The sequence below is a fragment of the Siniperca chuatsi genome, linkage group LG21 (genome assembly GCF_020085105.1).
Source record: "Siniperca chuatsi isolate FFG_IHB_CAS linkage group LG21, ASM2008510v1, whole genome shotgun sequence".
In the NCBI taxonomy this organism is placed as follows: domain Eukaryota; kingdom Metazoa; phylum Chordata; class Actinopteri; order Centrarchiformes; family Sinipercidae; genus Siniperca; species Siniperca chuatsi.
Window position 1 is genome coordinate 17,123,655 of NC_058062.1, and position 23,276 is coordinate 17,146,930.

Sequence of the window (23,276 nt, forward strand, 5' to 3'; positions counted from 1 at the left end):
GAGACTGCGGGTGCCAGCTTGCTGCTCTTCAGATTTCTTTTGATTTGGATATTATTGCCGTCCTTGAAACTTTTGGTTATTATGCGCTTTCATTTTAGTTTACTTGGCCATGCTCCAAAAATGCACAAAATGCAAACTATAAATATAATTGAATTTTTAAACTGAATGTGTTTCGAGGTGTCCTGAATGCCAACACATTGTATAATTTCCAAAAGTGGGAATCCATTGTCTTTTTGTGAATGTAAAGACACACTAGACACATATTGTGTTATGATCTTTTTATACAGTCCATGCTGTGTTGCAGACCTTGTATGTAAAAAAAATAATTCATACCTCTTCTGCTTATGTATGTAACATTGTATATTTCCGTATGAAAAAATCTTCTGGAGTCCTATCTTATTTTATATACTTTATTGTTTTATACATATTTTATTATTCTTTCATTGTGTTTCATTGTACGAAAATATTTAGTCGTATCTGATTTAGTAGCAAATCTTTTGGCAGTGTTATGAGCAGCAAAATAGTTGCATCTTCATTTTAATTCGGCTAAACACTGAAATAAGTGAGGATAGAGGAGGAGGAGGATGAGGAAGAAGAGGGGAGGGAAGGGGAGGGGAGGGGAGGGGAGGGGAGCTCTGTGGTGGGGGTGTTAGGGAAAAGAAGGAGAAGGAGACAGAGGAAACGCAGACCTCAGACCAGCCCACCACACCTCGCTTTCCAATCTCTCTGAGCCCGGTGTCCGTAGACAAATCTGACCGCGGATCAGCGCACTCGGGCTCCCTCCACACTACGAGTTCCACCAACTGGGACTCAGACCAGGGGAAATCGTGTTCGTCGGAAGCCAAGTCCGTACGCCAAGACACATCCACAGCAGACCACGGCGAGGGAACGGACGGTGTGATAAGACTGAAAACAAGGGAAGGCTGGTAGGAACAACCGAGGGCTTTAAGGCAAAAACACTTTTAGAGCTGAGAGGACTGGCTGGCCCCGGAGGAGTATCACGCGTAGCTAATTTCCAACATTTTCTATTATTGGAAGCGAGAGTGTGCTCTCCGAGCCACATTTATAAAGAGAGCTAGCGGAATGTAATGCTAGCACGCTAATGTTAGCTAGCTAATTAGCTTGTCAGGCATCCAAGAGTCGGACGTGTGATCTTTATTAAAATAGGTCACTGTTTGGCGTCGTTTTACTTTTTGGAGAAAAAAACAACAACCTATACTTTATGTGCTTTGTCCAGAATCCTGGCATGGTCATAATGTTCTGCCTTGAATAGCTAACGCCAAATTAGACAATAAACAGTACAAGCTGCCTATATTGATGAAAACCAGTCCAAAATTAGCCGTCTAACGTTACGCTTTTTGGGAAAAGACAAATCCATTGTGAATATCGAGCTGTGGACAAATCAAACGGACAAATCAAAGGTAAAAACAGACTTTTGACTGGTGACTGTCTGCCGTCCAATGTTAATGTCGACCGACGTTGCATCTATAATGCTACCCGTTAGTCGGGGAATAATGGACCGGGAAAGAGACATTGATACAGCAGCCGGACGACTTGCAAACGCGGCCGGGGGTCCAGCAGCTGTCCGGGGGATGAAGCGAGGAGACCCGGAGCCCGACGCTCAGACAGCCGCTGTCCTGACTGACTTAGCCGGGGCCGAGTGCAAAAGACCAAGGATAGACGGCACCGGGAGTGTTGTTGGTGACATTGGACAGGTAGGAATGCAGTGTAAACACATACAGTATCAATTTCTCGAATCTGTATCATTTTGTTTCCATCTCAGCTTCATGTGTGCAGCGTTGTGACCAAGTATCATCTGCCCTCCCCTGTCTTCTTCAGTACAAGCTTTTGTTCCTAAGTATCAGTAGGGAATGATGACAATGTTTTGATAGGCCCCTTTCTCTCATCAACAACATAATCATGCATCATTGCAGCAAATAGAAAATCCTTTAATTAAAACCAAATGAGAGGTTTGCGAATTGCACAAAAGTGTGACGATAGTAAAATGTGGCTTGCTGGAGCTGCTCAGTGAGGGAGCATGACCAAGCCAGACAAAGGTAATATGATACAGGCTCCATTGCTATGACAGACAGCAGCACAGCAAAGATCAGACCCATTCATCATGCCTGTCTTACAGAAAGTAAACCTGTGCTTTCTCACACGTTGCAAGGCACACTGTGATTTGTTTTTATTCGCATGGATGAAATTACTCAGACCTGTGATGATAATTTGCAGTGAGTCATCACATCAAATCCTGATACACACAGCATGTGCCATTAATCGCTCCATGCCCCCCCCTCCCTTGATTGTCGCTAGGTGTTAAAAGAGAGAGGCAGACAGGGATTGGGGGAGGGGTCACCACAGTGAAAGACAAAGAACAGAGCCTTTTGGTGTCTGCTGAAGGAGCGAGGGGACTCGAGGGGGGCCCTCCTTAACACAGGTCTTCCCTGCTTTCATGACGCGACTGCTGAGACAGCAAAGCATCAGCAACCATTCCTGCCTCTGAAGGACTAATCTGTGCATATTACAGTAAACCAGGGGCTTGCCGAGGCAAGGGGTGCACCTCTCTCGCATGCTCTCCCTGGATCTATTACTATTTCTATTTCTATCTATTTCTCTCTCTCTTTCTCGCTCATAAACACACGCACTAGACATCATTCTTACACCTACACACATATGCTTTGAAGTGTCCAACAGCACAAGGGAACATTTTAGCTGACGTCTGGTGTTTTCAGTCCAGGGAAACAGCACTAACAGTAGGCGAAGGGCAGGCGGACGTGGTTTGAGGTCATCTGCAGGTAATTGAATCCTGGGCAACTGGTAAAATACTTGAATTGGCTGTGCGGCTGACCTGCTGCAATGACAAATAGGTCCCATGTAATGCCATGATGCCCTGAGAACTTGACAGAGGATGGATGCTGATGATGGGAAAAGGTTATAGCCCACTGGCAAAGATGATGTGACAATGAGCAGCGTGGCATGGGGAGGATTCTCGCTGCCCATCATTTGTATTGATCGCTGGGCATTGGGGGGTCAGGCTGGAAATAGGACAGGGAGGGTGGATGAGTTGATGGAGGTAGAAAGTGATGTAGGAAGAGAGAGGGATGGATGGATGGGGGGTGCAAGGAGGTGGAGGACAAAGAGAAATAAAGAGTGGGGTTTGAATGGACACAATATTTGGCTGTACTACAGATGAGAAAGGAGACTCAAGACAGATGTGGCCTGGATGGATAGATGCAGGCAGACATGAAAGGATGGAAGCAAGGAGAACGCGGACAGAAAGGAAATCAGAGCCATTAGTTTGCATCCATCGGGGATCGTGATAAAGGATGAGAGGAAAGTGATGGATGGCAGGAATAACATGATCAGTTGGGGGAGATAAGCAGGAGCATAGGCTCTGAATGAAGATGAATAGCTGAATAACACTTAATGCAAAGGGTGAATAAAAAAAGAAAATGCCATAAAGTGCTAATGCCGGCAAGTCAGTCATGGTAGTTGAATGGCAGTTGCTCACTGTAGGTGTGTGCGCGCTCAGGATGGGGAGGATGAGCTCAGTGGATGCTCCTATAACTGAATGCACCCAACAATTACCATAGTATTCCCATTGAGAGCTTGAGGTAGTAGATTGCTGACCTTCCAGGCTGACTGTAAATCAGGACTGTAATAATAAATGAGAGTGCAGCCTCCTCTCCCTTTTGTTGCTCCTGCTCTCCTCCCCCGCTCCGCCTCATACACACTGCAGACCCCTTCACCCCCCCGTTTCCCCATTCCCCTCTAGCTGTCCTCTGATTTCTCCCCCTCCTATCTCCCCCAAGCATATTTCCAGATTGCTAATTGACTCCTGGTTCACAGGCTTTCAGTGTGCCAGTGAGGTAAACCACCCCAACCCCTCCCCCTTTCCTCTCTCTCTCTCTGCTGTCCCATCTCCCCCCTTGTCACCTTTGATTATCTCTCCTTTTCTCGGTCCATCTCCCATCACTCAAATCTATGTCACATCTATCCCTTTTTTTTGTCCCAGCTCCAGTCTCGTCTCTTATGTTCCTCTCGTGTTTGTTTGTTTCTATCTCTTTTTTTATTTTTTTCCCACTCTCTGTTGGTAGTATTGATGCTTCCCCTCGAGGCAGTGCTGTGGTCCACTCAGATGCAGTTGGAGTACAGTTTCTAACTCTCTCTCTCTCCCTGCCTGTCTCTCTCTCTCTGTTTTGGAGAGCCGATTTGTCCTATCGTTGGCAGTAAAGAGGCTTTGTGTCGCGCTAACAAGATCAAACCTCATTTAGGAGAGGGCATTAACCAGACTGATCGCTTTAACGGGCCAAAGGGAGGGGGTCAGGCAAGAGGTGGGTTGATATGAATGGACAGATCACTGAGATAAGTTATTACCAGTGATATACAATTTTGGTTTCAGAGTGCTCACCAGAAGCAGTATTCATTACATTGAGCGTTGCTTGTTTATGTAGAACAAGTGTACTTATGTTAAAAAAAAAAATTGTCTGCCCCAGAGAGAAATTTAACTGTCATATTGGTTGCTAATGAAAATGTGTTGCTGCCAACAGTCAGCTCCCAACCACTTGTTTAGAAAACTGGCATTAAAGGATTCTCTGGAGGTTTGGATCTGTTTTTTCTTGTTGCTGTAAGTAAAACTGCACCCAAAATTTAAACTAGTTGTGGCTGTAGTGTACAAACTCATGAATCATGATTCTCTGGGATATCTCATTTTGATTTTAAAATCCTTAAATCTAAGATCACAGTATTATTATTATTATTATTATTATTTTTTACAATAAAGTCAATAAAACTAAATCAGTAATATTTTATTAGAATTGATTAATTACTAAAATCATTTATTAAGTAAACATATCCAACATTGGCTGGATACAGTTTTATAAAGGTGAAAATTTGCTTTTATTAGTTTCATATATTTTGAAATCAATTGACTAGTCGACCTGTACAATGTAGGACGTCAGTTTCGCCTTTTTGATGGACATTTGGCCTTGGTGGTTGCATAGCTACAGTAGTAACCTGAATGTACCCGGAGAGCTTTTGTGTAATAATAGCCAAAAAGTGTCCTTCAGAAGTCAGCAGCCTGAATTATTCACAGAAAAGAAGAAATATCCACAGAAGGGGAACGGTATTATAGAGAGGCAGAGGAGGTGGGTCAGGTTGTGTGTTCAGCCTGTACTGATGCGTATTAATATTTGTTGCAGAGGTTCATACACAATCCTACCTAGCCTTGTGTTATGCTCTCTACTGCTGTGTAATGATTGCTGTTAAACTTTGAGCCACAGCACAGCGGCGGAGTCACCCATGACTTTTGAACTGGAAATGATAAGCTAAAAATTCCCCAGACAAAGTTGCTCAACTCATTTTCTCCCTCTCTCTCTCTCAAGTGCAACAGCCGTATTGTGAAAGCACAAAGAAATAATCAGATTGGAGAAAAAGAGGAAAGGCACCATTCATAAAAAGAACAAAATAGAAACACACTCTCTTTCTCTCTATTGTTAAGCACCCCAGTTTCAGCTCCTTAACTTGACACTTGCATGGTAACTCTCCCTTTATGGTCATCATGTCACCACTCCCCCACCCTACATTCCTCCTCCCCCAAGGCTGCCCCCAAACTGTCATATGTGCTCCCATCTCCAGCTACACACAGAGTGAAATGTCAATTCAGTGTTTCTCTTACATGGGGTCATCTGTGATGCACTGCCACAGTGTCATGAATAATTTCAGTTGAGACATATATATATATATATATACATACATACATACATACATACATACACACACACACACACACACACACACACACACACACACACACACACACACACACACACACACACACACCTGGATCCATTAAGTTGTGTGTGAGTGAGTCCTAATCTGAGTACCAAGTACTTCATTAAGAGGTTGATGCTGAGTACTGATGTGACACATTATCAAATAAAACTGACAATCTGAAAATCTCACATAGATGTGTGTTCTAGTTTAATTTAGTAGGCATTGTAACACAATGCATGCCTGACAGAAAAAAAATGAAGCAGCCCTTGGTGCAAGTTATGGGGCAAAAAAAAGGACAGCTTCTCACTTTTTAAATGAAATAAAACTCTTATAGTATAATAAAATAAATGCCGGAATTATAGTTAGTGATTAATTACTGGCATTGGTTGTTTAATTTTAACAACCTGGTTTTTTTTTTTTGGTTTTTTTTTTGCTCGCTGTAAAAGATATAAGATGTAACGGGCTATATTGCAGTGAACTGTATTGGATTATTGGATTATAGTCCTTTCTAGTTTGCCTTTAGGTCTTGCTGCTTAACTGCAGTATGCATAAATACAGGAAATAAAGCATTTAAACCACAACACATCTGTGTTCACTCAGGACTACAAGAGTAATTGGATGGTGCTAATATACCAGGTTTCACGATTGCAATTGTAACCTTTTTTTTTTTTTTTAAATGTCTAATATTTCATTTTTGCTTAAACTGACCTTTAAAAGTGCTCATCCGCATTGAGTTTTCTGTAGGCCAGGACTAGAATAAGCACAGCAGCAGAATAAGAACATAAGGGGGAAAAAACAATTGTGTACAGATGTGATTCATAAAATAAACTGAATGCATCATAAGATGGAGTTGTACTTTTCCATTATGATGTGCAGTGGTTACAGTCTAAATGCATATGGCTTTTGGATGAGTCAGCATAGGATTTAACCCTTTGACAGTCGTAATGCCCCAACATGAGATGGATGTGTCGTGCACAATAAGGCAGTGTTGTATATGTATTACATTCATTACCCCAAGAAATCGTCTTCGCATTCTTCCCATTTGTGATAAAGATCAAAAGTTGAGGCAAGGACAAATGTCCAATTTGTGATTTAACAAACACTACTGACACCAGAAATATTATGAAAACAATGCAGCCTAAGCAGAGGTGAATGTCTGCTACTGCATGACCCCGTGTGTAGCTCCAGGTCACCTGTTGTTATTAGCAAGCCACACAGTTGGAGGAGAGGAGACAGTCGTCAATAAATCCACCCAGCAGCTGCCCTGGAGCCGCATGTTTTGTTATTGTCGGATTGGAAAAAAATGACTTGCATCCAGTTCACATCAGAGGTTTCTAAGACAACTACTCTTTTAGAAAGTACATACACTTTAACTAAAAAAGAAACAAAAATGGGAAGCTGTAGCTGTCCCATTCTGTGGGCACACTTTGTTCTGCCCGGTCTGAAAAGGGTGCTGTCATAAGAAATAAGCCTTCAAGTCTAAGTGGAAACAATTCATCTTGGCTTTAACATTCCTCTTGGTTGTCTTTGTCTGTCTTTATGTCCCAGCATATCGACTATCTCCATTGCATTTGTCATTTTCAACCTCATCATTTGGCTTTGATATGCCTTTTGGAGCATATCACATTGACAAATCACATCCATCACTTTCTGTCCTGTGCCCTCCGGCCTGTTCTGTTAATTCTTTCTCCTTCAGTTTCTCCATTTTATGGTGACTCTGTTTGATGCTCTCAGAGTGTGGCTCGTTCGTCTCCAGTTTTTCCCACTCCGTTATGATTTGTTGACTTCATCGAGTTTTGAAATTGCTGATGATATTGTACCAAAGATTGCCAAGAATCTCCTGTAGAAGATTGGTTTTCCGTGTCTCAGACCCTGATGGTGTGAGGTGTGATGTTTGTGAGGCTGTTAAAAGTAATTTGACCGTTGTTGATTCTGGCTCATAGATCTCCATCACGCCTTGTGTGTTTAGGTGAAAGGCAGGACTTTCTCAAAGCCATAGTTCTCTGCAATAATTTGTGTGATGTTTTTGTCAAAAAGTTCACAAATTTTGGTCTTTTGGGTAATCATGTGTTGGTGGTAGCAGATGGGATTTTTCTTACATTTGGTGATATGATTGAGGCCATAATAAAGCCAAACATTTGCACAGTCCACCTCCTCAGGCTGTTCTGTTAGGGATCACTGGATGCCTGCAGCAGCCCCCTTAATTACCCCGCTCCCCTCCTCCCTCTTTCTCCCTCCCCTCTCACCATCTGTTGACCTCATGTCATTTTGCCTTCCTTCACCACTGCTGCTCCTTTTTCTTCCCCCTGCTCTTACCCGTATGCTCCAGCAACTCCCCAACTTCTTTCCTTCTCCTAAAATAGTAAGTTGGAGAGAGAGAAAATAAACAAGAGAGACGCCCTTTAGTTTTGCCCTCCGTGGAGTCGGAGAGGGGGACACAGAGAGAGCGTGTTTATGTGTGTGTGACTGGTTTTCCGTGCTTTCGCTGATCCCTGCCAGTGCAGTCTGAAGCCCTCACAGTCAGCCAGCCGGCGCCTTCAAAGGCTCCTCCTTGCTCACAAACTGTATGGAATTAACTTAATGGAAACTTGCAAAAGTGCAGTACGAAAGCCTGGCTTTCGACCTGGACAGGCTTAGTGCAGCAGGCCGTGTTCATTTTTCATTTATTTATTTAAACATTTGGCAGGCATAAATGTGCGTGCCTTTTGTATACTTTTCAAGACACGCAGCCATGTAATATATTTAAGAGCAATACCATGTGGCAAAAAGAGTGTGTGTGTGCTTTAGTGTGAGTGTGAGTAAACAAGAGTCTCTGAAAAACTAGGTATCAAGTTCAGACCCCCAGGCCCTTCCCCCACCCCTTAAGAAAATATAAATCACATGGCATTCTTCACTTATGACTCATTGTCTCCACTTCGCAAATGTTTTACTGCTTTATATTTCTCTCCCCTTTCTTGGCTTTGGCCATTCCCCACATTCCCCCTCCTCCCGTGTGTGTCTGTCTCTGCCCTTATTTTCATTTTATTCTGTTCTTTTCTTTTCTTTCTTTCTCCTCTTTCTGTCCTTCCCCCATCCATCCACCCTGCTCCCTCCCTTTTCTCTTGCAGACAGATTGATTCCAGATGTTGCTAAACTCTACCCTCTCTCCCTCCTGTTCTTCTACGTAAACTCCTCCTCCTTTCTTCTTTCCACTCTGTCCACTGGTAGAACCAACTCTATAATTTGATGGTTGGGTATAATTTTGGTTTAGATTTCACTGGCATTCTAGTTTTCCTCGCAGTTTTTGTAGCTAGTGCAGCGCCTTCATCCTTACTTTATCTGCAAATGTGATCAAAACACAGATTGTTAACATTTAATGTAATACTGTAATTGTATTGCTCAGCTTTGGCGGCCCACCACCGCTGAATGAATATAGCACAAACACTGATCAAATACAATGTTAAGATCCAGTTTTTTGTGCACTGAAACCAGGATGTCAGTTCAGTCCTATTTGAAATGCAGCCCCGTTATACTGCATTTCTATATGTGCTGTGCTGAGCACCAGCAGCTTTTCACACAGCCAGTGAATATAAGTCTGTCCATTCCCCTGTAAATGCGACGCACCAAGGAGAGTGTTCCCCCTGGGGACGAGGCACGAGGGGGAAATTGGTTCCAGATGAAACAGGAAGTGGAGAGTGGAGACAAAGAAAGGGCTGTTTCAGACAGGGGAAAGGGAGGACTGGCCCTGAGTCTGAACACAAATACACACACACAGAGTCGGGGTTTACTGCCCATGCATCAAAAGAAAAATGTTTTTTTCTCATTCTTACCTGTTCTTTACATGTGGACTATTTTTTTTTTTTTAAACTCATATTCTCCCCCCCCGGCTTCCCTCTATCCCACTCTGTCTAGACAATTCTTCCCCTTCTTCAGTCATCCATACATCATCACCACATCTGTTTTTGGACTTAGCCAACATATCTCCATGTCCTAGCCTCACAAAGAGTTGTACTGCGTAAGCTAGCTCTTCGGGATCAGCTTTGATAGCTGTTTGTCTGTATGTTTATACCAACAGTGTGTCAATCAGCTGTCACCCTCTGTCTGAGACACTTGGCCTTGATTGGCTGGATGAATGCTATCAGGAAGTGATTCCTGCAGGAGGCAGCTCGAGGTCAGGGCCAGGAGGTTAACTCTGTTGACACTCTTCAGAAGCCAAATCTGCCCTTCTCATCGCTGTGGCATCACACGGCCCACACTCAAGCTGTTTGCTGAATAGACGAGTGCATTCAGGCCGAGGGGCAGCACATGGATTTCAAACATTTTGTCTGCTCCTCGGTCCTGCAGATTAAATGTAATGAAAACATCAGCCGTTCTTAAGACTACCACCCCATCCCAAAACACATACGTATATGCACACACATCTTTCTTACTTTTACCCTCTCAGATCATCTCTCATCCTCCACCCCCCCCTTCCCTCTTGCCTAGTGAGACTCATGCCTCGGCATGAGTCTCACTAGGCGGTCATGTTTTCTCTGCGAGGCATGCCAGCAGGCTAGACTGTGCCGGTGTCATCTCTCTCACTGCTGTCAAAATATCATCGTTTGGTTAACTTTCCCCATTGTTCCAGTCCTCCTCCTGCTCCCCCCCTTTGCCTTTCTGTCTTTTCTTTTGCCTCCTCCTCCTCCTCACCTAACTCTGCAGCAAACAATGGCTGCTCTTGCCGGGGCAAAATGACACGTAGGAGAAAAAAGAGAGGAGGAGAGATAGAGATAATCTAATTAAAAGTAATTACAGAGCAATTAACCACAACACTGGTTTCTGGGGCAGGGTCGATGAGGGATGGGGGGGCTCCCCTCTACATTTGGATTTTGATTGGTTAGTACGGCTGGATATGAAAACTCTGCAGTAATGGTTCACCAGTCATGGCATCCACACAGACTGTTAACTGTTAGCTTAATTCACTCCTCAATCTTTTTTTTTTCTTCGGGGAAGTGTCTTCTGTCCTTGTTTGAACTTTGTTCTCTTACTGAGCATCATTTTTGTTTTTTATAATCGTGGGCAGTGAAAAACAATAGCACCCTACAAGTGTTTAGATATCGTTTTAAGATTTAAAAAATTGCTTGAATAGTAGTGAGTTGTGCTTTTTAGATTATAGACATGTTGTGACAATAATACGAGATATTATGATATTTAAAAAAAAGTCTAGTTAGTTTGAAAACAAGCTAGCTGGAGAGAGTGCATTTCACCTGAAATGTAAAAGTCATGCTGCATCCACTCATTTCTCAAAAGCCCAGCCACTTACACCACTCTCTTCCCTCCTGTTGTCTCTTGCAGAACAATGAGCCTTTAAACCCCGGTTTCCATGGATACCCACCTCACAGTCAGGTAAGAGATTAGTGACTGCTTGCAAACCTCTGGAACAATAAATTAAAAAACATAATGTAATACAGAATCCTTGACTCAGTTGAGTGATGCTAGTTTTCAGCCACCCAGTCCCCTTCGAATAACCATAAATGAAATGCTGCTCAATCAGTTTCTTTCTTTTGGGATATAAAAGACTGTTGTGTAAGAAAATTGAATCAGTATGGCACTTCTTAAAGGATAGTTGCACTCTTGATAGTCTGGTTCCTCTAAAAGTTTGAAAAAAAATGTGTTTACAGTATAATACACATCATTTTAGAAACCAACTCTTGATTCTTGTTGTCCAGGGGAACCTAGTGCTGTCGTCCATCTTGTCCCATAGCAGGATTGGCTCTGTTGTAGTACGACATCATTATCTAGACAATTTTATTTTTCTTCTGCTACAGCCTATGGTAGCATATAAATGATGGCTGTTAGAAGAGTTGATGAAAGGGAAACTGGTAGTGATTGAGCTTCTCTTTCAAAGGCTCGACCCTCAGAAAGTAGAGAGAAATTATGCTATCACCTTCTTTAAACTAAGCTCTGCACACTCCGCATGCAGTACTGTTTCACAATACCGTTCCTATCCTCTCACACTTTCTCTCTTTTTATGCCTCTCTCCGTCTCTCTGTCTCTTTCTCATTCTAAGTGTCTCTCCATGCATATTGCTCTCAGTAATGAGTGCCTTATGTGTGCAGCGCAGCGCCGGGGTAGCTGACTATTTTCTTATCTACCTTTAAGCAGCAGAGCACATTGAGCGGCTCAGACCAGCTCAGAACTCGTGTGTGTGTGGATGTGTGTGTGAATGCACGCACAAACCCCATTTGAGTGTGTTTATGAGAAAGGCCTCTGTATCCGAGAGCTTGCGTGTGTGCACCTTTGTCTGTGTTTGTGCGTGCGTGCGTCTGTAGCTCGTGTTTGGGATGTGCAGCTCTCTGGCAGTGCCACAGGAGGGGGGTGTTGGTCTGTGAGCCTGTGAGCCCCCATCCTCCCTCCCCACATCACAACATGGGAGATTCTCAAAGGCCTCATCCCCTCTCATGTAGTCTTTTTTTTTTTTCTCTCTACTCTGCTTGACTCTCCAATCCTGCTCTACCGTTGGTATCTCCTTTCTTGGGAACACAGCTCTCTGATACATCAAAATGAGCGCGTGTATGCAGGTTTTTTAAACGCAGGCAAAGGTGCTAAAAATAGGCGATGGACTCCTTTCACATTGCCACTAGATAAGTGTTTGCCTTTTCTGTTTTTTTCTGACGTGTCACGTTCGACGTCACAAACGCGCCGGAACACAGGGTTAGTAAACAGTAGAAAGCAGCATGCAGGCCAGCGCCAATGTTACGGTGGTTGCTGTTTGGAGCCCATATAGACTGTATAAAAATAAGGTGTAGCTGCGGTGTTTCTGTTTTAACAGCACCGTGCTGGGCAGGTGACCGGTGTGTTTACGGTGTTTGTGTGCTCTGAAAGATGTCACAGCGATGTAAAGTCAAACAGCTGACTGACTGCCTATCATGCTAATATTACATAAACATATGGACGAGACCATAAGTTTCCAGACATTTGCAGTTAGAAACAGATGAAAGAGCAGGGGGAATCACACCGGAAAAGGGGCAAAAATTAGCGCCTCCACCCGGGTGTCATGTTTCCATCACTGCCGATCGGCGCTGGAGCCGATAAATACCCGTGACTACTGCAGAGTAATTTGACCCGGGAATGAATGCCGATTGTACCCTTACCCGCTGAAGACAAAAGCCAGATGTTGGTGGGTTAGAGGGTGAGAGAGAGACTTACAAAGGCTGACGCTGTAAGAATTTGTTTTTCTGGTTAATTTTATATAGACTTCAACTTCCCTTCCCTTGTGTCCAGTATTCAGTTATTTCTGTTTGGGTGTTGACCTGACAACAAAAAATAAAGATTGTGAGAGAGATCACAGGCAAAAAAGAAATGATGAGACAGAGAAGCAGAGGTGAAACAGAAATGGAAGCAAGTTATTTAAGATGGCTTGCCTGCAGGGCACAAAATCATACAATAGTCAGCTGAACAGTTAGAGCAGACTTATATTCCCGTCTTGGTCCTCGCCTTCCTGGATTAATTTGCTTGTAAGACAAATACCTGGGCAGAGAACACTTGTGATCCGCAGTACATCTGAACTCCCCTTGTCATCTGTTAGATTCAGAGCCTACGCACGCTGCTGCATTTGTTTTATAAATGATTTAAAACTCGTCCCTGCTAATGTATTCTGCCCTTGAGCACACATATTAGGAGTCTCCAGCACACTAGCTGCTGGTTATCATGCAAATGCAGCTAGCCAAGCCTAGCTTAGCCGGATTGGCTTGTTCATTGCTGCAGCACATTTGTCTTGGTAATGCTCCTGTCTAATGTTATGTATGCATGTTTGAACTGCCTGTAGGTCTGCTTGTGTCAGTATGAGTGTGTTAAACGGTGACAGGCTCCTGTGGGTCCCTGCTGCTGCACACTGTGAGGGGTAAGTGTGTGTGTGTGTCTGTGTGTGTGTGTGTGTGTGTAGAAGGGTGGTTGTATACATGACACTTCTGACCTGTGGGACCATACATGTCAGTCTCCTGCTATTTAGGTCGCAGGGCTAACTAAACACACACACACACACACACACACACACACACACACACACACACACACACACACACTCTAACAAGTCATAGAAACTACACACCTAAGCATTTTTCTATTATTTAGTAATAGAAATACTGCTTTTTAATCTAATTGCTGGTCATAACCTTCCCATAGGTAATTGCAATTCTCCTCAAAATGTTCTGGATTGTTCCCATAGGAAAGTTAAGCCTGAGCTATTGATTATCTGTAGATGCTTTGTTTGAAGGAGCAGGCCTTTGTTTGAATTAGCTGATGAGTGTGGGATAGATATAGCCTTTTGTTTGAGTCCATATGTGTCCGTGTGCCAACCAAGGTGCAGCAGCATGAATATGCTCACAGCACATCTTTGTGTACATTATGTCCATGTGTTTGTCTGCAACTGCATGTGTTTATCACCGTGTTCAGTCTGTGTGCTTAATCCTCAGATCATCCCCTATTCATCCTCTCATCCTCCTCACTTACAGCCCTAATCCTGTCATCCCTAGCTCTTTTTTCACCCAGCCCTTTATCCATTTATCTCTCTATCCCGTTATCTCTAGCTCGCACCCACTGCTCCTCTGTCCCTGCCCCCCATTCCAGCCCAGCTCCCTTCTTTTGCCCCTTTTCCCCCCACCACCTCCAATCACTTATCTTGCCCTCCCTCCATCCCTCCATCCCTGCGGACCCAGTTCTAGCCAGACTCAGCAGATGTCTGAAAGCTTGGCATCAGGGCTTTTTTTCCGCAGAGTTCAGTCCCTCCCATATGAAAATGCGGTGCAAGGAACTGCATTCTCATCTCTGCAAATTGAGCGCCTCCTAACAATACAGTGGTGGGAAGTGAGGGAACTGAGCCCGAGCCAGAAGGAAAAGGCGCAATGCAGCGTAAGACAGATTCATGTTCAGGTTGAGGTTTAGATACTGGAATCGGGGCTGGCGCTCCCTCAGTTTTGTGAGACTTCCATCTGTGTGATGAAGGCAACTGCAGCAGAGAGATGGTGATCTAGGAGCCTACCCACGCAGCCAGCTACCTAGCTGTCTACCGACTGGCCTACCTACCGCTGCTTTTTGGAGCTGACAGGCTGCCACGCAATAAATAAATCATCAAAAAAAGCTGCAATGCAGTGGGGGTCGCGTTCGTCTTCTGTACTCTCAGGCAGCCAGTGCGTGGATAGAAGACAGCATCTTCTTCCTTCCTGTTCCTTTTCTCTCTCCAGGGGGGTTTGAGGAGACATCAACAACAGCTTTCTCCATCTAGACACAGGGTTAGATAGCTACATAGAAGGATGGATGCTTTGATGGATAGGAGGGATTGAGGCTGAGAGGGAGGGAAAGTTTTAAAAGAGGGGCGGGAACAAGAGGAAGCAGGGGGAGCAGCAGGACGTGTAACGTGAGTGTGTGAATGACAGACGCAGAGCAAAGAGAAGAGAGAGAAAAGAGGCGAGAAGAGACTCAGGCTGTCAGGAGGAGAGAGACAGAAAGGCCCGAGGGGGATCAGAGCAGCAGGGCCGGGGAGACGAAGAAAAGAGAGGCAGAGGAGTGACAGGAAGACGAAGCTTGCGTGCTGGAGAAGTGGAAGAAGGGACACCGGCGAAGGGAAGGAAGAGGGAGTGAACGAGGGAGAATTTGAATGTATGAGAGAGACGTGGACTGAAGCCATCGTCAGCTCATGGTCTTAGAGCACAGACAGAGGAAAGGAGGAACAGGAGGAGAAATAGAGACACAGAGAGAAGGGGAGAGGAGAAGGAACGGAAAAGTGGAGAGCTGGTCAGCAGTTGTTCCTCTAGATCAGACAATGATGGGGCTGTACTACCCAGCAATGCTACCGGTAAGTTCACTTTTTATGCAGCGCTTCTTTCTATAAACAACTCAGTGCAGATGTTGAGAACTGCAAGATCAGAACTAGAAAAACAAGACAGATTACTAATGATTTATTTTCATTAGTTTGGCTTGATGAAACAGTAATTGGTGTGCTGTTTATGGTATGGCCTGTTTTGGTTTGCTGTGTCTTGGCCCAGGTGAGGCCTTTGTCAGATAGTTGGCAGGGCGGCAGGCTAACAGCAGGGCTTGTCCCTGCAGCTCAGCTCCTTTCACTTTTTAACTCTTTGCGCCCAAGTAGCTTTAATTCTTCTGGAAGAATTACCTTTTGTCATTGGAGTGGAGACAATATACAGAGAGGCATCAGTTGAATTGTATGCTCGCACAAGTATTGCTGAATGACTGCATTTTGTGACTATATTAAAGTAGTTGCCTAACACCGTGGCATATAATGTTTATATAGTTGATGTGTGCTAGGCTGCTCTTAGCATATGGTGGGCGTGTCTGTGCTACTTTAGCTGAGAGACAGCCTGAGGATGAGAGCTGTTCTCTGGCTCTGTTCGAGCATGTCTTGATCTCTGGTCTTGGGTTCCTTTGGGCCTTGGGGGGAGAGGTGGCAGTGTGGTACATGCAGACATGAGGTAGCAGCCGCTGCTTGGTCGCCTGTGTCAACATGCGTGTACAGCGGGTATTGCATGCTCCCGCCATGCTGACTGCACACAGTGTCATGTTATATTTCGTGTGTGTGTGTGTGTGTGTGTGTCATGTCACGTCATGTGCACATTGGATGGAGGCTGAGATTTTGTCATGCAATTCAACGTTGTCATCCAAGCTTTCCATGCCGTTTAAACTTCATCTGTCACTGGATCGAGGGAGACAGGTGCCAAGGCACAGTTGTTTCTGTACACCCACACACACACACACACACACACACACACACACACACCATTTGTTGCTAGCTAGGAGTGTTTTACTACCCACCTCGTATGGCACAACAAACTCAGACACACATAGTTACTATTAATGAATACGCAGCAACAACCCTGTGTTTTGGTAACATAAAGACACAGACACACAGTGGTGTAACTTTGTAGAACAGTTTTTTTTTTATTTGGTCAACGTTTAAGGTGTAGGTTGTTGTTCATGTGTTTGACCTTTTTTCCCCTCTCTCTCTTTCCCCCTCATCTGTTTTCCTCCCCCCACAGGCTAGAGCAGCTGTAAGCTAAACACATTATTCCTCTTCAAAGAGAATGACGCCAAATGGCGGTAGTAACTAGAATGGTGTAAGAGCAGGGGTGGGGGGTTGGTTCCATGTGGGAATGCACCTCAAAGGTGACACTCCACCAGTCACCTGTCCTCTGTAAAATTTATGGTACTGCTCTCTATTTTGGGTGACACATCTCTCTACTTCAGTTTGCACTGTGGATAAGAGTTACTGTTAAATCCTTAGTGTAACTTCAAGTCTTGCTTGATGGCACCATTAAAGCTATCACTGTCGTCATATTACAGTTTATGCAGATGGCTAGTTGTGTCGAATTTGCTAAGTGCACGCTAGACTATGTCTTGTCCAGGACAACTCACCTTACCCTACCTTGGATTTAGGGCTGGTTGATATATCAAATTAATTTCATAAATTGAAGTTTTTGCATGATGTGTCTAATGTCTCCATCATGAAAATCGAGTTATTAAAACGTGCACAAAAGTTTTTTTTTAGTCGAAACATAACGTAGTTGATAGCTCTGTTTCTGTTTGATGATGAGGCATTTTCTCTGGTAGTTGGAGGTGGGAGTCGATTGATCAATGTGCGGATTCTGCTCTTCTCAGTCTGTCCCTAAATGCCAGGTAGCTAATGCTAACTAGCAGCTGTCTGCAGACATCAGGCTGATGTCGACAAACACAAATAGCAGGAGCAGATGAATTAGTGAGCAGACTTTTCTGCTTGATGTGCGCTGAAACTGATTATTAAAGTGGATGTCTGTCTCTGCTTAGTTGAAGCATCTGCTTCTGACCATCCATGGTTGTATAGCATAGCCTGTATTTTTGAATATGTATAATGAAGACAGCCTTGTAGGTAGTGGAGGTCTACTATTATTCTTGCGCAATTGTTTTGCACATGTTGGCCTAAATATGTTCATTCATGTTTTAGTCTTGCTGCATTTTGCAGGATAAAAGATTAAAATTGTGAAACGTCCCTAAGCTTTGAAATCGAGATTTTATTTTTATTTTTATTTTTTTACCCAGACCTACTTGAATTTCCATCTTGATATTATTCAGAGTGACAAATCCGCTTATTCAGCCACTTACTTGACATAACCATTATCAAATATGTTTGATAATGGTTAAGATGTTCCAGACAGGTTGTGATCTTGGGACAGTGTGGATCCACTCGCAGTGGGGGTGGGTTTGGGGGTGGACATGGCTCCATAATGAGCCTGCTGATGCGCAGATTCTGAAAACTCATCAGTTTGATTGTGTAGTCAGCGTCATCACTGCAGCAGGATGGCGTACAAGATAGAGGATGTATTTTCAATTTCTTTTTCTTTTTCTTTTTCTTTTTCTTTTTTTTTTTTTTTTTTTTTTACAGTTCAACAAAAATATGTCACCGTAACATTCAGTGCACTTCTCATTTTCTCCTCCTTATCCCCACGCCCCTCTGTGTGTATTTGTAGACGTCCCAAGTTGTTGTATCATTTCCCCCCCCCCGCGCTTAGTACTGAGCCCATCAGGAAGGGTGTCAAGCCAAGCCGCTGTTACACTGAGTGGCTTACGAGGCAGTGAGTGGCACCTGAGTATTTAGGCTGCCTAACTGTTCCACCTCCCGTATTATCTCCACAAGACAGCTTGGTTAGCCAGCATACGACAACAGGCCTTCAAGGAATTTGCAAGGGATCCACACCCAAGTCTGTTACCCTCAGGGCTCTGTGTGTACATCTGTTTGTGGGAGTGTAGCTGCACGCATATGAGAAATGGACAGAACTGTGTTGCGGCACTCTCATGACCAATTGACAGCTAGCTGTGTGTTTTGCTGCAAGTGTCAGGGTATGTTAAAACAATACATACAACACTTTAACCAACAGCTTATTTAGCTTTTTTTCATTAGTTATCCTGTGGGATTATGGGTATTTCTTTGTGTGTAGCAACTCTCACATTAGAAAGTGACAGATAATACGGACTTCCCATCTCACAAACAGAAACACAGTCTCACCTGTTACCACAGATTAAGCACTCAACCAAAGTGCAGAGTCCTCAGTATTGGTGGCCTAATGCACTGTGTGACACTACCGCACCTCAGGGTTAACTGTGCTCCCTCTGCCCGTACAGCCATGATGATATTGTCCAACACTAATGCTGCTCTAACTGCCACTGCCCGAGGTTGTATGCAGTGGGTCGAGGTGTGAAAACACTCCGCATGTTACCTCGCACCAAAGCGCACATACATATACACAGAAAGGCGCATTGCGATGCACAGATGTGGTGCAGTAGAGCCCTAAATGTATGCAGTATCTCCTAGGTTACCTACTCCTGCATGACGAACAGCACTGTAATATTGTACCTGTGCACACATTGTACCCTAGCTTACACTGCAGCATTAAGTCAGTGCAGTTGGGTTTTTAAATTTAAAACTCTGGCAGTGTACAAATTCCCCATCTTGCTGCATCTACTCAGAATGAACTATGCAAGATTTTACTAAACAATTCTTCTTGTGATAGAATAAAACACGGAAATGGCAGCGCAGCAAACATGTTAAAACATTCAAATTCTGCACTGGCTTGATTTGCATATTTTTATTGGTCTTAGTTATCTTTAATATTGGTTTGAAGGATTCTTTGTGTTTATAGGGTGAAAAGCTCATTCTGCTGTTGCACCCTCTGTAAATCAGTCGAGATTAAAGGTCAGGGAAACTCCTTGAGTGTAAATGTCAACAAGTTATTAGATACGCGCGACAGGGCAACAAAAAGTCATAGTAATTGTGATTTGGGAGATAGTGAGCACATTAATGCTACAGGGGTAGTCACACCCCTGACACATGAAATCTTATGCCTCCGGACGAAGTCAAGCTGAGAACTAGAGGGAGGTTAAGTGTGTTTGGACTGAGTTTGCCTTTTTCATCATTCAGTAGAAACATTGGAGACACTTAATCGTGTTTTAGCTGAGGGTTGTCTGCAGCTAGTCAGGAGTATTTACCTGCACTAAGGGTCCAACAGCTGTCCACAAGTTCCTCCACCCTGGTACTCTGCCTCTCCAAAATATATTAGTAACTGACTGAATTAAGCCTAATGAAGAAGGAAACAGTATTTTGTTTTAGTCCATTTCAGTTGTATTTCTTTTTATTTAGATGTACTTTTGAAAGTTTGTTTTAGTTTAGTTTTTATTTAAATTAACCTTTTTAAAAAATAAAAATACTTTTTTTTTAGCCTGCTTCAGTTGTCATTCTCTATTTGCAACTAGGGCTACAACTAATGATTATTTTCATTATCAATTAATCTGCTAATTATTTTCTCAACTAACTGATTTATTGTTTTGCCTATAATATGTCAGAAATTTCTCACAGCCCAAGGAGACTTCTTCAAATGTCTTGTTTTGTCCGACCAACAGTCCGAAACCTAAAGACATTCAGTTTACTATCATTTATGACAGTAAGAAAAGCATCAAATCCTCAAAAGCTGGAACCAGCAAATGTTTGCCATTTTTTCTAAAACTATAATTTGATTATCAAAATATTTGCAGATTAATTTTCTGTCAGTCGACTAACCATTGCAACTCTAATAACAATCTTCATCTTTATGCACAATTATGACAGTCTTGGGACACAAAGTCCCCAAATAAATCTGGCATGCGACACTTGTCCCTGCCCTGTTCCCTCTTTTATTGGCGGCTGTCTGGTAAAGCCAGAAACCTGATGACAGTGTTACTGTTCATTTGTTATTCTGTTATTGCACAAGCAAGCCATGTTGCTACTGAATACATAACCTATTATTATTTGTTTTATTTTTAATATTTTTCATTAACAGTGTGTTTTAAATATCTTTTTATCTCTGGGTCTGAGCCTGTGAACTATTGATGTATCTCTAAGGGACAACCTTTGTGTAATCTGATTGGCCCACAGTCAGGAAGGAGTGACAGGAGCTTCTGCACAGAAGCAACCATATAAGGAGATGGGCTGTGGCCTACGCTTTGATGGACATCACAGTGCAGTAGACGCTTTGAGTGACTTGAGGGGCGGGTGTTGGTGGTTTTAAAAGGGGGAAAAAAAAATCTCCTTCTGGCTTTCATCAAGCGTGGCAGGCAAAGACTCAGGCATACTTAGTTCTCCCACCACAGGAAAAGAAAAGACAGATTGCTGAGGGAGAAGAAGCTGTAAAGAGTATTTCTATCTTCGGCCAGGCAACTTTACAGACACTAGATAGTTCCACTAGACAAAGTGTTATGAATTTGCATGATTGATGATTTCCAGTAGCATCACCACTTGGCTATTCATTCTGTGTTTCTGTGGCTGGTGTGTGCTTTACTTGGGTGGTTAGAGGCTAAAGTCAGCAGACAGACATAGACGCACGCTTGAAAGGTTTGCTGTGAAAAGGCCTCTCCTCCCCCTCATCCTCTCCGTGTGTGGAAAAACATATGGTGTCTCAGGTAACACAACTGCTGTGTGTTGTTTTTCTTTGTGTGTATGCATGCATGAGGCGAGAGTGAAACCGTACGGATGAATAGGTCCTACTCCAGATGGTCCTTTTTTTATTTGTAATATCAGATTGTTGATTAAAAAACATTTCAGTTGATACTTGATCTACTCTGTTTTCAGCTTTGCTCAGATCACTTTTCATGTCATTTTAATACGAAGCCTAGCTTGTTTTAAATGTATCACAGTTTCAGCCAATTCTGTATCTTATCTCACAATGTCAAAATTCAGTTTGGGCTAAGACCAGACATAGCTCTAATAGAGCGTGTCATTATTTCCCATAATCCCCTTCCCTCTCCTGTTAAGCCCCCCTTTTCTTTTTCCATTATTTCTTTTTTCCTCTCTCCCCCTCTCCGTTTGACTATATGATGCTGCCATGTAGGGCAGTGCTGCTCCTTAGTCAGCGGGTCAGGAATGCCTGTGTAGACTTAAGGGAGCACTGTTCTCAACTCTGATCTTAATCCACTGACAGCTTTCGTTCTGCCTGTTTATTAGTTCATCAATTCATCCATTTCATTGTCGTTTATACTTGCATAGCTCGTGACAAATGAAAATAACACACATGGTCACAAGGACTGTTTCAGTGTTCTTTAAACCTCTGCAGTAGGAGCCTAAATATTATAACATCTTAGAATGTTTTTTTTTTTTTACATGACTAGTCATGTTGGAGCATTGTGTAATGGCATCTAGTCCAGTTGGTTTTATTCAGCTAAGAACCGTGCGATAGAATAGAACAAAGCTTTTATAAACCATGAGCTGCTTCTCTGGTGCCCTTAAGCAGTCTCTGAAAAACACTAGATGATTGGTGTTTATGATATGGCATCCTTGTTAATGAAATATCCCAGTTCTGGGAGACCCAGTCACTTACCAGCTCTCTCCGTCTTTGTCTGATCATAAGCTTTAACCTTCTTGTTCTGTTGTCACTCTCTTCGCTAACTCTTTTACTCACTCTTCTTTCCCTCTGCCCAGCATTTTCGGTGTGTATTACTCAGCCCTGGGCAGGGATATGCCTATAGGACACACCCTTTAGTGTCTGAATACAGGCTACTGCATGTTTATGAGCTCACATGCCCTAACAAGTACACTTATGCTTTGCCCGGGTAGTCTAAGGCCTAACCAATTAATTTTAATGGTTAATTGTCTCATTTTGAACAGGTTTTTTGAGGGTTCTTTTTTTATCACTAGGTGACAGAACCCGTAGCGGATGCAAAACACAATCAGCTTTCACACATTCCTTCCTAATATACATTCAGCCTTACCACAATGAGAGTGGCAGCGGACGAGTTTCCCAGATTTTTCCATCCTGTTTTTGGATTACTCAGCCTTCTCCGATGCCTCCTCTATCTGTTGGGCCCAGACCCCAGAAGCTGTCTGTCTTGCAGATGGGCCTTTTAGCTTCAGCTGGCTGTTTACAGCCAATGCGGTCGACACTGCGGAAGAACAGTGAGCAGTCAGGCTATAGGATTAGAGAAAGAGAGAGGGAGAGAGCTTGTTTTCTTTGCAGCATCTTAGTTACTCTGTCTAATTAAAAAGGCTGTCTTTAGACCGAGTGTCTCTTGGCGTCACCCAGCCCAGATCCAGCCCACAGCAGAGACCAGACCAGTGGTTAATGGTGTTGGATGCTATGTGTCATTCTGCCTGGCCTGGTGTGGAAGAAACAGCCCTGTGCCCAAACCCACTGGCCTTTTTTTTTTAGCCATCTTTGTTTTTCAGCTTACCTACTCATTCTGTATCTCCCTTTCTTGTACTCTTTGCTTTATAGGGATTTTGTAAAAACTTAAACCAGGATGTCCTTGACTGTGTGAAATGATTGAAGCAAGAAATATTGCAGAGTCACCTCACCCACCCCCCCACACACACAAGATAAGGTGTATGTGTTGGTGCAGCACCACAGCTAGGCTATAAATAATCTGTAGATGATCCTGCTGCTGATACAGTTGTAACAGTGCAGAGAAAAAGAACCCGAGGCAACAAAGTCCCAGCTGATACACAGTTAATCTGAATTATAGATGGCCTGCTA

The 23,276-nt window shown here is 43.4% G+C and overlaps 1 protein-coding gene across 9 annotated transcripts in view; it reads left to right on the forward strand.

Moving 5' to 3' along the window:
- Window positions 1-644: 644 nt before the first annotated feature.
- LOC122869393 (RNA binding protein fox-1 homolog 2-like) overlaps window positions 645-23,276 on the forward strand; it is a 45,446-nt gene continuing 22,814 nt past the window's right edge. For 3 of the 9 annotated variants that reach the window (XR_006376310.1, XR_006376309.1, XM_044182355.1), the window contains exons 1-2: window positions 649-1,715; window positions 11,092-11,142. Coding sequence is in view for 7 of the 9 variants with exons in the window: in XM_044182355.1 (XP_044038290.1) it covers window positions 1,461-1,715; window positions 11,092-11,142 (306 nt within the window). In the remaining 2 variants the exon portion in view is untranslated. Of the gene's footprint in view, window positions 1,716-11,091; window positions 11,143-13,281; window positions 15,590-20,883; window positions 21,211-23,276 lie in introns of those variants that run through there. The other 6 variants (XM_044182360.1, XM_044182359.1, XM_044182358.1 and 3 more) reach the window with 6 other exon arrangements.